The sequence below is a fragment of the Opisthocomus hoazin genome, chromosome 1, assembly GCF_030867145.1.
Source record: "Opisthocomus hoazin isolate bOpiHoa1 chromosome 1, bOpiHoa1.hap1, whole genome shotgun sequence".
Classification (NCBI taxonomy): domain Eukaryota; kingdom Metazoa; phylum Chordata; class Aves; order Opisthocomiformes; family Opisthocomidae; genus Opisthocomus; species Opisthocomus hoazin.
The window spans coordinates 141,841,439-141,854,206 of NC_134414.1; the positions used below are offsets into that span (position 1 = coordinate 141,841,439).

The 12,768-nt window shown below is 48.9% G+C and overlaps 1 protein-coding gene across 6 annotated transcripts in view; it reads left to right on the plus strand.

Moving 5' to 3' along the window:
* Positions 1-12,768, plus strand: part of ITPR2 (inositol 1,4,5-trisphosphate receptor type 2) — a 282,946-nt gene that overhangs the window by 86,515 nt on the left and 183,663 nt on the right. For all 6 annotated transcript variants that reach the window (XR_012765862.1, XM_075439325.1, XM_075439332.1 and 3 more), the window contains 5 exons: positions 8,365-8,484; positions 8,586-8,771; positions 9,402-9,653; positions 10,670-10,814; positions 11,768-11,918. Coding sequence is in view for 5 of the 6 variants with exons in the window: in XM_075439325.1 (XP_075295440.1) it covers positions 8,365-8,484; positions 8,586-8,771; positions 9,402-9,653; positions 10,670-10,814; positions 11,768-11,918 (854 nt within the window). In the remaining variant the exon portion in view is untranslated. The remainder of the gene's footprint in view (positions 1-8,364; positions 8,485-8,585; positions 8,772-9,401; positions 9,654-10,669; positions 10,815-11,767; positions 11,919-12,768) is intronic.

The window sequence follows — 12,768 nt, forward strand, 5'->3', positions numbered from 1 at the left end:
TGTTTTAAACTCACCCCTGAACAAGTACAGAATCTGGACAAACTAGTAAAATATCTGCAAAAAGTGTGCTGCCACCCTGGGAACTCCAGAGAGACACAAATCACTGCAACGTGCTGGGGTCTGGCCCACGCCTACCGAGCCCTGTTCAACCTGATTCAGTGCTCTAAAGGGGAAAGGGGGGGAGAACGAAGCGGCAGGCGCTGCAGCTGTCACTGCCCCCCCAGCCGGCCCTGCAGCCCCTCCAGCCCAGCAGGCAGTCACAGCCCCCCCGACCGGCACCACGGCTGCTGCAGCCACTGGCGTTGTCCCGGCTCCCAAGACGGGCACGGCAGCGGCTGCAGCCCCAGCTCCAGCTGCAGGCATCGCGGCTGAGCCCAATGACCAACCTGTGCCGGCAGCAGTCGCCCCCGTAAAACTAAAGAAAGATGCAAAGAGAGCAGATCGCTCCGGGAGGGATGACGATGAGCCAGGGTCATCGCGGGAGACAGAGACAGAGATCATCACCCGGTCCCTGTCCCTGGGCGAGCTGCGAGACACGCGGAAAGATTTCAGCCGCCACCCAGGCGAGCACATTGCCACCTGGCTGCTGCGGTGCTGGGATAACGGGGCCAGCAGCTTGGAGTTAGAGGGCAAGGAAGCCAAGCAGCTGGGATCCCTGGCCAGGGAAGGGGGCATTGACAAGGCCATTGGGAAGAAGGAACAAGTCCTGAGCCTCTGGAGGAGGCTTCTGTCAGGCATGAGGGAGAGATACCCCTTCAGTGACGATTCTGTATGCTACCCTGGCAAGTGGACCAATATGGAAAGGGGTATTCAGTACCTGAGGGAATTAGCTGTGCGGGAGCTGGTTTACTGTGACACAGACGATGAGCAGGTACCCACAGACCCTGATGAACTCCAGTGCACAGCATCTATGTGGAGGAAGTTTGTGCGGAGCGCACCCTCCTCACATGCCAACTCACTGGCAGTTGTAAAATGGAAAAGTAAAGAGGCACCAACAGTGGATGAGGTGGCTGTCCGACTCCGGCAATATGAGGAAAGTCTCTCTTCCTCCCTTGTCTCAGCTTTGGAGAAACTGGTCAAGCGACTAGAAAAGAATATGTCCTACTCCCCACCTGTACGGGCCAGTGTCTCAGCTATTAGGGGCAAACGTTTCTCTGCTCAGGAGAGGGAATACACAGGCTACACACCACGGGGCACCCTGTGGTTCTATCTGCGTGACCACGGAAAGGACATGAGGAAGTGGGATGGAAAACCCACCTCAAGTCTAGAGGCACGAGTGCGTGAGTTGCAAGGTAAAACAATCACAAAAGGGGATTCTGTTAGGAAAAATGCCGCTCCAGTTTCCAGCAGCCAGCTCTCCAGGCCAGGCAGACAGTTTGATCTTGATTCCGATCCTCTGGAGGGGACCTCCAAGTCATTTTTACAGCAAGTGAGCAGCAAATTATCTGACCAGTATTAGAGGGGCCCTGCCTCCAGCCAGGTGGAGGAAAGGGACAACCGTGTTTATTGGACGGTGTGGATTCGGTGGCCTGGCACGTCAGATCCACAAGAGTATAAAGCTCTAGTGGACACTGGTGCACAGTGTACTTTAATGCCATCAGAGTTCAAAGGGTCAGAGTTCATTTGCATTTCGGGAGTGACAGGGGGGTCCCAAGAGCTGAGTGTATTGGAGGCTGAAGTGAGCCTCACTGGGCAGGAGTGGCAGAAGCACCCCATTGTAACTGGCCCCGAGGCTCCGTGCATCCTTGGGACAGACTATCTTAGGAGAGGGTATTTCAAGGACCCAAGGGGGTATCGGTGGGCTTTTGGCATAGCTGCTGTGAAGACGGAAGAAATTAAACAGCTGTCCATCTTGCCTGGTCTCTTGGAGGATCCTTCCGTTGTGGGGTTGCTGAGGGTTGAAGAACAACAGGTGCCAATCGCGACCACAACGGTGCACCGGCGACAGTATCGTACCAACCGAGACTCCCTTCTCCCCATTCATCAGCTGATCCGCCAGCTGGAGAGTCAAGGAGTGATCAGCAAAACTCGCTCACCCTTTAATAGTCCCATATGGCCAGTGAGAAAATCTACTGGAGAGTGGAGACTGACAATAGACTACCGTGGCCTGAATGAAGTCACACCACCGCTGAGTGCTGCCGTGCCAGACATGCTAGAACTTCAATATCAGCTGACGTCAAAGGCAGCCAAGTGGTACGCTACAATTGACATCGCTAATGCATTCTTCTCCATCCCTTTGGCAGCAGAGTGCAGGCCACAGTTTGCTTTCACCTGGAGGGGCATCCAGTACACCTGGAATCGACTGCCCCAGGGGTGGAAACACAGTCCCACCATTTGCCATGGACTAATCCAGACTGCACTGGAAAAGGGTGAAGCTCCAGAACATCTGCAGTACATCGATGACATCATTGTATGGGGTGACACCGTGGAGGAATTTTTTGAGAAAGGGGAGAAAATAGTTCAGATCCTTCTGAAAGCCTGTTTCGCCATTAAGCGAAGTAAAGTCAAGGGACCTGCGCAAGAGATCCAGTTTTTGGGGATAAAATGGCAGGATGGGCGCCATCAAATCCCAATGGATGTCATCAACAAAATAGCAGCTATGTCTCCACCAACCAGCAAAAAGGAAGCACAGGCCTTCCTGGGTGTTGTGGGTTTTTGGAGGATGCACATCCCAAATTACAGCCAGATTGTGAGTCCTCTGTAGCACGTGACCCGGAAGAAGAATGATTTTGAATGGGGCCCTGAGCAACGACAGGCATTTGAACAGATTAAACGGGAGATAGTTCATGCCGTAGCCCTTGGTCCAGTCCGGTCAGGGCAAAATGTTAAAAACGTGCTCTACACCGCAGCCGGGGAGAATGGCCCAACCTGGAGTCTCTGGCAGAAAGCACCAGGGGAGACTTGAGGTCGACCCCTGGGGTTTTGGAGCCGGGGATACAAAGGATCCGAGGCCCGCTATACTTCCACTGAAAAAGAGATTCTGGCAGCATATGAAGGCGTTCGAGCTGCTTCAGAAGTGGTCGGCACTGAAGCACAGCTCCTCCTAGCTCCACGATTGCCGGTCCTGGGCTGGATGTTCAAAGAGAGGGTCCCCTCTATGCATCATGCCACCGATGCTACGTGGAGTAAGTGGGTCACGCTGATCACCTAGCACGCCCGAATGGGAAACCGCAGTTGCCCAGGAATTCTGGAGGTAATCATGGACTGGCCAGAAGGCAAAGATTTTGGAGCATCGCCAGAGGAGGAGGTGACACGTGCTGAAGAGGCCCCACTGTATAACCAGCTGCCAGAAGATGAGAAACAGTATGTCCTGTTCACGGATGGGTCCTGTCGCATTGTGGGGAAGCAGCGGAGGTGGAAGGCTGCTGTATGGAGCCCTACACGACAAGTCGCAGAAACTGCCGAGGGAGAAGGTGAGTCCAGCCAGTTTGCAGAGGTGAAAGCCATCCAGCTGGCTTTAGACATTGCCAGTCGAGAGAAGTGGCCAGTGCTCTATCTTTACACCGACTCTTGGATGGTGGCCAATGCCTTGTGGGGGTGGCTGCAGCAATGGAAGAAGAACAACTGGCAGCGCAGAGGCAAACCTATCTGGGCTGCCCCATTGTGGCAAGATATTGCTGCCCGTCTGGAGCAGTTGGTTGTAAAAGTCCGTCACGTGGACGCCCACGTCCCTAAGAGTCGGGCCACTGAGGAACATCAAAACAACCACCAGGTGGATCAGGCTGCTAAGATTGAAGTGGCTCAGGTGGATCTGGACTGGCAACATAAGGGTGAACTCTTTATAGCTTGGTAGGCCCACGACACCTCAGGCCACCAAGGAAGAGACGCGACATACAGATGGGCTCGTGACCGAGGGGTGGACTTGACCATGGACGCTATCGCACAGGTTATCCATGAATGTGAAACATGCGCTTCAATCAAGCAAGCCAAGCGGGTAAAGCCTCAGTGGTATGGAGGATGATGGCTAAAATATAAATATGGGGAGGCTTGGCAGATTGACTACATCACACTGCCACAAACCCGCCAAGGCAAGCGCTATGTGCTCACAATGGTGGAGGCCACTACCGGATGGCTGGAAAACTACCCTGTGCCCCAAGCCACCGCCCAGAATACCATCCTGGGCCTGGAAAAACAAGTCCTGTGGCGGCATGGCACTCCCGAAAGAATTGAGTCGGACACAGAATCACAGAATCACAGAATGGTAGGGGTTGGAAGGGATCTCTGTGGGTCATCTAGTCCAACCCTCCTGCCGAAGCAGGGTCACCTACAGTAGGTTGTAGAGGACCGTGTCCAGGTGGGTCTGGAATATCTCCAGAGAAGGAGACTCCACAACCTCCCTGGGCAGCCTGTTCCAATGCTCCGTCACCCTCAGAGGGAAGAAGTTCTTCCTCATATTCAGACAGAACTTGCTGTGCTTCAGTTTGTGCCCATTGCCCCTTGTCCTGTCACTGGACACCACTGAAAAGAGCTTGGCCCCATCCTCCTGACACCCACCCTGCAGATATTTGTAGGCTTTTATAAGGTCCCCTCGCAGCCTTCTCTTCTTCAGGCTGAACAAGCCCAGCTTCCTCAGCCTCTCCTCATAGGAGAGATGTTCCAGTCCCCTCACCATCCTCGTAGCCCTCCGCTGGACTCTCTCCAGTAGCTCTTCATCTTTCTTGAACTGGGGAGCCCAGAACTGGACAGAGTACTCCAGATGGGGCCTCACCAGGGCAGTGTAGACGGGAAGGAGAACCTCCCTCGACCTGCTGGCCACACTCTTCTTGATGCATCCCAGAATGCCATTGGCCTTCTTGGCAGCCAGGGCACACTGCTGGCTCATGGTTAACCTGTCGTCCACTAGGACACCCAGGTCCCTCTCCGCAGAGCTGCCCTCCAGCAGGTGAGCCCCAAGCCTGTACTGATGCATGGGGTTGTTCCTCCCCAGGTGCAGGACCTTGCATTTGCCCTTCTTGAACTTCATCAGGTTCCTCTGCACCCAACTTTCCAGCCTGTCCAGGTCTCGCTGAATGGCAGCACAACCTGCTGGTGTATCCACCACTCCTCCCAGTTTGGTGTCATCAGCAAACTTGCTGAGGGTACACTCTAACTCTTCATCCAGGTCGTTGATGAAGAAGTTAAACAAGGCTGGGCCCAGTACTGACCCCTGAGGGACACCACTAGTTACCAGCCTCCAAGCAGACTCAGCGCTGCTGACGACAACCCTCTGAGTTCTGCCACTCAGCCAGTTGTCTATCCACCCGACCGACCACTCATCCAGCCCATACTTCCTGAGCTTCCCTAGGAGGATGTTATGGGAGACTGTGTCGAAAGCCTTGCTGAAGTCTAGGTAGACAACATCTACGGCTCTCCCCTCATCTACCCAGCCAGTCATGTCATCGTAGAAAGCTATCAGATTGGTCAGGCGTGATTTCCCCTTGGTGAATCCATGCTGACTACTCCTGATAACCTTCTTTTCTTCCACTTGCTTGTTCATGACCTCCAGGATAAGCTGCTCCGTCACCTTTCCCGGGATGGAGGTGAGGCTGACCGGCCTTAGTTCTCCTTCTTGCCCTTTTTGAAGACTGGAGTGACATTGGCCTTTCTCCAGTCCCCAGGCACCTCTCCTGTCCTCCAGGACCTCTCAAAGATGATGGAGAGTGGCTCAGCAATGACATCCGCCAGCTCCCTCAGCACTCGTGGGTGCATTCCATTGGGGCCCATGGATTTGTGGACATCCAGATCGCTTAAGCGATCCCTCACACAGTCCTCCTTGACCAAGGGAAAGTCGTCCTCTCTGTAGGCTTCTTCTGTTACCTCCGGGGCCTGGGATTCCTGAGGGCCAGTCTTAGCACTGAAGACTGAAGCAAAGAAGGCATTCAGTAGCTCTGCCTTCTCTGCATCCTCTGTCACCAGGACACCTGCCTCATTCAGCAGCGGCCCCACATTGTCCCTAGCCTTCCTTTTGCTGCTGATGTAGTTGAAGAAGCCCTTCTTGTTGTTTTTGACATCCCTTGCCAGCTTCAATTCCAGGTGGGCCTTGGCCTTCCTCGTGGCATCCCTGCATGCTCTGACCACATTCCTGTACTCTTCCCAAGTGGCCTGCCCCTCCTTCCACATTCCATGGACAACGGGACTCATTTTCGTAACAGCCTCATAGACACCTGGGCCAAAGAACACGGTATCGAGTGGGTGTATCACATCCCCTACCATGCACCAGCCTCAGGAAAGATTGAGCGGTACAAAGGGCTGCTAAAAACCACTTTGAGGGCAATGGGGGGTGGGACTTTCAAAAACTGGGATACTCATTTAGCAAAGGCCACCTGGTTGGTTAACACCAGAGGATCCACCAACGGGGCTGGTCCTGCCCAGTCAAAACCTCAGCGCCCCGTAGAAGGAGATAAAGTCCCTGTAGTGCACATGTGGAACATGTTAGGGAGGACAGTTTGGGTTAGTCCTGCCTCGGGCAAAGGCAAGCCCGTCCGGGGGATTGCTTTTGCTCAAGGACCTGGGTGTACCTGGTGGGTAATGCGGAAGGATGGGGAAGTCCGATGTGTACCTCATGGGGATTTGATTTTGGGTGAGAATAGTCCATAAATTAATTGTATAAAGTTAATTGTTAAATAACCTTGTCACTGTCTGTTATCACTGTTATAATTGTTATATGTTATACCAGTAGTATTATAGTAAGAATCGTCCAGATTAAAGAAGGACGGACTTTTTGATGAAACCTAGCAGAGCACAGCGATGATGGGACTGGACCTGGTTTTCAACAACTGGCACCCAGCAACTTCATCAAGATTGACGTCTCCAACCTGCAGACTGTGGGCACAGGCCGCACCAGATACATCAGCCGTGAGCTCCGGATGCAGCAAGTGACCGCCCATCACCACACATCACCTCTCCCGCCATGGAAGACCATTACGACAGATGGAGCCCGAAGTCATGGGTTAAATGAACTCAATGGACACTTTAGAGTGATGATCCATAGACTAAGGGAATGATATCTGGAGACAGGAGAAGTGGTGGTGATCAACTGGACAATGGGGGACCTGGGCATGATGTAGATGGTATGGAATAAGGGGTGGATAATGTCCTGGGTTTGGCCAGGACAGGGTTAATTTTCTCCAGAATCCAGGAAGGGGCACAGCCGGGTGGGCTGACCCAACCCCAACCTGGCCAAACAGAGCCGGGTATTCCATACCATGTGCCGTCATGCGGGGTTCCGGTGGGGGGGGCGGCGCGGAGGGAACTCACTCGCGGCTCGGGAGGCCTCAGCGGCGGTGCGGTCCGAGAGAGCGGCTCTGTTCTGCGGGTTTGTGTTGTGTTTTCCCCTTATCTGTATCGTTGTTGTTCCTGTTTCCCTCAGTTTGCTGTTCTGTTAAACTGCCCTTATCCCGACCCACCAGTTTCTGCCTCTTTCTTTCCATTCTCCTCCGCACGCTGGCGGGGGGAGGGGCGGCCGCGTGGCGCTTTCGTTGCCGGCGGCAGCCGAAACCAGAACAGAATGTCATGAAAAAGCATCAGCTACATAGAGGGCATAGGCCCTTTTTATGTTCCAGTGAGGCAAAGGCTGCAATATGGGCTACTGTTAACACACACAGAGGAATCCATCAAAGACGGCCAAGAAGCAGATAGCTAATGGATATCCCAGCTGCAAGGAAAGCCTCAACGTGAACGTGGTTAAACATCAGAAGGCCTAAATTCCAGACACAAATGCACAGAAAACTGGTTTCCATGAAAAGCTTTGTTATTTCTGCTTTAGGTGGAATTACCTCTTTGAATACAGAGGTCCTGTCTTCAGGTCCCGCTAGATCTTGACTCTTCACTAATTCTTGGCAGTGTCAGTTCAGAGATTTTGAAAGGTGGAGGTGTGGACTCCTCCAGTGTCACGGAGTTCCTCAGAGGGCACACGGCTGTCTCCAGCACAAGCAACATCTTGCTGCTCGGATTAGCGACACACGTGTTGTCCGATGAGGAAGATGGGCAAGAATGTGTACTCTTGCTTTTGGTTCATGACAAGGACAAGGGCCTTCAGTGGAGCGCCCTTGCCAGCCAAGCTTAGGACAGCCTCAGGCTGCTCTGAAGTACTGGCACAACTCTTTGGCCTTTGATTTGCTGAGAAGTGTCATGCCTGGGATATTTTTGTTTTCTCTCCCTGACTGATTGTTCAGCACCATTCAGGGTGGCTCTCAAAGCTATTGCTCATCTTTGTCTGTTGTGAGTTGCAATAGTATGAATCAGCAAAGATTGTATGTTGATAAATCTCGTGCTACATGCTCCCCTGAGCATATTAGTGATGGATGCTAGAGATTTCTACTGCAGTGTTTCTGTGTAGTATTTGAAGTCTCATGTTCTGTTGCATCTGTGTTTTTTTGACTGCAGATTCTTGGATTATCTGTCAGACCTGTGTGTATCTAACACCACAGCAATACCAGTAACTCAGGAACTCATCTGCAAGTTTATGCTGAGCCCAGGGAATGCTGACATTCTCATTCAGACCAAGTGAGCCTCCATAATCAGAACATACCTTTATGTTGCCTGCTCTGTTGTTACCTTCGTAGCAGTTTGCTGGTGGCTCCGTTGTGAATGATTTGTGTTTGCAGGCTGGTTTCAACACAAATGGACAATCCCTTGGAATGCCCAGTCATCTCAGATGACATTGATGAAGAGGAAGTGTGGCTTTACTGGATTGACAGTAACAAGGAACCTCATGGCAAAGCCATCAGGCATCTGGCTCAGGAGGCGAAGGAGGGCACAAGAGCTGATTTAGAAGTTCTTACCTACTACAGGTAAAACTGCTTCTTCAAATGGGAGAAAATGTAAACATTCCAAGGAGCCTGGTGCTGTTCTTACCTGGATCATTTGCTAATATCAAAAAAGTAAACCAGGTCATGCCAGAAACTGGGATTAAAAGTTTGTTTCAGGTTTTCTTGTAGAAACATTGCACTCTCTGCTGTCTATTCCAGACAAATCTTGAGTTTTCTTTGCTCATGACAGCTCTTTGTGTCTTTTTGTCCTTTTGCCCTGTACCTTTTATTTATAGGGCTATATTTTTAAGTTGTGCTGCTCTGGAAGTAAAGCATACTCTGAAGAAGGAGTGTCCTGAGGGTTAGAGGGGAGAAGGGATCATGGAACAGTGTTTTACACAGGTTGAAAACAAATAATCCAAATGCTTCAGCCTTCCATTAAACAATGCTTCCTTTGAGTTTCAAAGTGAGCCCAGTCTTCAGAGGGGCTGGAGCCTGATGTTAGCATTTTTAATGGCAAGCTGGTCCCTTAGTTAGCAAAGTCACTCTTGTAATTTTCTAGCATTTACATCAGAAAGGCTGACATCAGGATTGTAAAGTGAGATTCTGAGGTATGATTTTTCATGGTATTTGAAGAAATAATTTGGAAATACGTTGTTATTTTTCTTTAAGGTACCAACTGAATCTTTTTGCAAGAATGTGCCTGGACCGCCAATATCTAGCCATCAACCAGATTTCTGCACAGCTGTCCGTAGACTTGATCCTACGATGTATGTCTGATGAAAACCTCCCTTACGACCTCCGGGCTTCTTTTTGTCGGCTGATGCTACACATGCATGTGGATAGAGATCCTCAGGAGTCTGTGGTACCTGTCAGATATGCCAGATTGTGGACTGAAATTCCTACTAAGATCACTATTCATGAGTGAGTTGAAAGTGTTGCAAACTAAAGTACGAAAGCGTTTTGTAGGGGTTAGTCTCTGAACAAAGTGGTTGTAGATGTGTAATGTCAACAGAAGGTGTATGTGAAAAGGTATTTCGTTGCAGAACGCAGAGCTATTAATTACTGTTCCACTTGGAAACTTCCTTTACATGAAAATATTTCAATTTCATTTTCCACTGTGTTCTTACAGGAAACAAGCTGGGGAAAAATGGAATGGCCTTTCCTCAGACCAACTGAATTTTAAGTAATCTAATTGTATCTAATATTACATGTTTGCTAGGCTGGAACTCAGTTTTATACTTTAAGCTCAACTGAAAGCCACAGTTGGAAAGCCAGAATTTGCAGTTAGGTACAGCTGTTGCCACAGAAACAGTTCACAGAGGCTTTGGCCTCCATCCAGCAAAGTACTTACACATGTGTTAAATTTAAGTATGGGAGAAGGGCCGGTTGACTTCAGTGGAAACACTTTCTGGCTTAATTGACTTGATGGAGCATCGCTACTGGGCTAGAAACAGACAAGGGAGTATCCGGCTGAAGAAACGGAGGAGGAAGTACAGCAGTGCAGCGGACAGCGTTGCTTCTGTTAGTGAGATGGAGGACTGTTTTGATATATACAAAAAATCCGTCCTAGTTGGTGGTGCAAAGAGGAGGTGGTTGGTCCCGAGCTGCTTTCCTTGCAGAAATAGTAAACTCTGGTCGATAGGCAGAGAGGACAGCTGAGACTTAGTCATTATTGAATTGCCACAGCAAGATTTACGAGTGCTATCTGCCAGAACAGTAGTATTTTACTGGCCCTGTTATTCCAATTCACCACTGCTGGAGGGAAGGTTTGTGCGTCCTCTTTGCATATCTGCACAGAATCAGCTGACCTCTACCCCTTCCTCTTACAGAGAACTGACAGTAATTTTATAGCATTGTGATTTGTTTGTTTTTAATTTAGCAACAGCTAATCCTGATATTATAGGTGTTTAATTTTCTTTCTGTGTCTTGCATTGTAGGTATGATTCTTTCACAGACTCTTCGAGAAACGAAATGAAGAGGAAATTTGCACTCACTATGGAATTTGTAGAAGAGTACTTGAAAGAAGTTGTAAATCAGCCCTTTCCTTTTGGAGATAAAGAGAAAAACAAACTTACATTTGAGGTACTTCTCAGTTGTCTGCGTTCTAGTTACAGTATTCCTCATTTTATCTAAGTTGACATTGGCTCTTACAAAATAAAGATAGCTGCAGAATAAATGTCGGTGTAAATGTCCTAAAGAAGCACCAGTCCCTAATTCCAGTGTTCCTGGTGATGTCTGTTACTGCAGAAAAGAATATTACTGTCTGCTGTCGAACAGCTGTGTTTTTCCTTCGTTCTCCTGAGATGGTTGCATTTCAGTGGCAGGAGGGAGGGATATGTATGTGGGTGAATGGCCATGTGACCTTTCTTTCACATTAGTGAATTAGCACACAGAGATTCATCAATATTGTTAAGTACTATTCTCTGTGTAAGATACAACACTAGAAGGAAATACTCTGAATAACCTAATCTGTGTTTAAAATATTGTTTGATATTCCTGGCAAAATTTTGGATAGGCCTAAATCTTCTAGATTCAAATAACACTGAATAAAGGGGAAATGCTTACAGCTTTTGTTGTTCTTCCTCCAACCTACCTGCCAAGCTTTGTTGCTCCTGCCTCTGGTCATCTGAAATCACCTCCATTCAAACTTGCCACAGTCATCTTGCTCTTCTTCTGACTTCCATCTTCCCCGCAGCTGCCGTCTGCTTAAACAATTTCCTGGAGTCTTTCTTTTTGATCTGATATATTTTCCCAGATGCAATTTTATCCTTTCATGCCTTTCCAAATCTCTTGTTGGTTTTGCTCTCTGTTGCAATTTGACTGACCAATTGTTTTGTCTAACTCTGAAAAACATTTGGTGTCACTGACCTTAATCCAAGACCCGTTTGAATCGGTGGAAAGATTTGTACTAGTTTGGATGCACTCTAGATCTGGGTCTCTGTGAAAGCTGCTGTGTGAAACACAACCATATCACACAACCGAATACCACAGAGGTTGCCGATACTTCCTTCATTTTTAATTTCTTTTTCTCATAGGTGGTACATCTGGCTCGAAACCTCATATACTTTGGCTTTTATAGTTTTAGTGAGCTTCTCAGACTGACCCGGACGCTGCTGGCAATTCTAGATATTGTTCAAGTTCCTATATCATCATACTTCGAAAGGTTGAGCAAATTTCAGGATGGAGGTGAGAGACGCAGCAAAGGCTGTTATTCCAGTGTGTAATTCATTTTTTACATTGGAAATAATTTATGGAATGTCTCATTGTTCTTTCAAGGCTCTTTATTCACACATAAGCTCACTTACAGTTATGTGTTGCAGGATACATTAAGATGGTCAGCTAAAAAGGAACCTTCTTGACCAGAGCTTTAGACTTCATAACTTGTAGTTACTGTGTTGCTGCTGCTGCTCCTTTGCTTGTTTGGAACTGAACGTTCAAATCTGGATGTAAGCCTCAGTGTCCCTTGTGCTGAACATCCCAAGCAAGTGCAGGTAGCATTTGCCTCGGCACAGTGATTATAATGGCTTACATGTGGCACAAGTGTTTATTAGTCATCCTAGCACTTCATTTAAAGGGAGAATAAGATGTTACTGCTCCCACAACTGCAGAAGCATCAGATGGAAGTCCAGATGAGGCTGTCCTCTGTATGTGTTTGTCAGTTTAGAATATTCATTTTTTAAACCAGATCAGAGTGCCTGTCTGACAACCCTAGGACAATACTGTATGTCCCACTGCCTTTTCTACCATGGCTTAAAGCTGGGTTGAAGAATGAGCGTGCTAAGAAGGTGCTGAAACTTAGCAATTTCGTTTTCCTGTGTGTAGAAGGGAGGAGTGACAGTCATGTGGCTTGAGAATGTAGGAGACCGGCTGATGGCAAATTCTGTTTTGATATGTGGCTAGTGTAAGTGTCATTGCACTGCCAGCTGGCCTACAGCACCAAAAAGGGTGAGCTGTCTTGTTTGAAACAACAATTATTTTGTGTTTTCCCTGGAAGGCCATTTACCAGCCTTGAGTTTTCTTAATCATCATTTTGCTC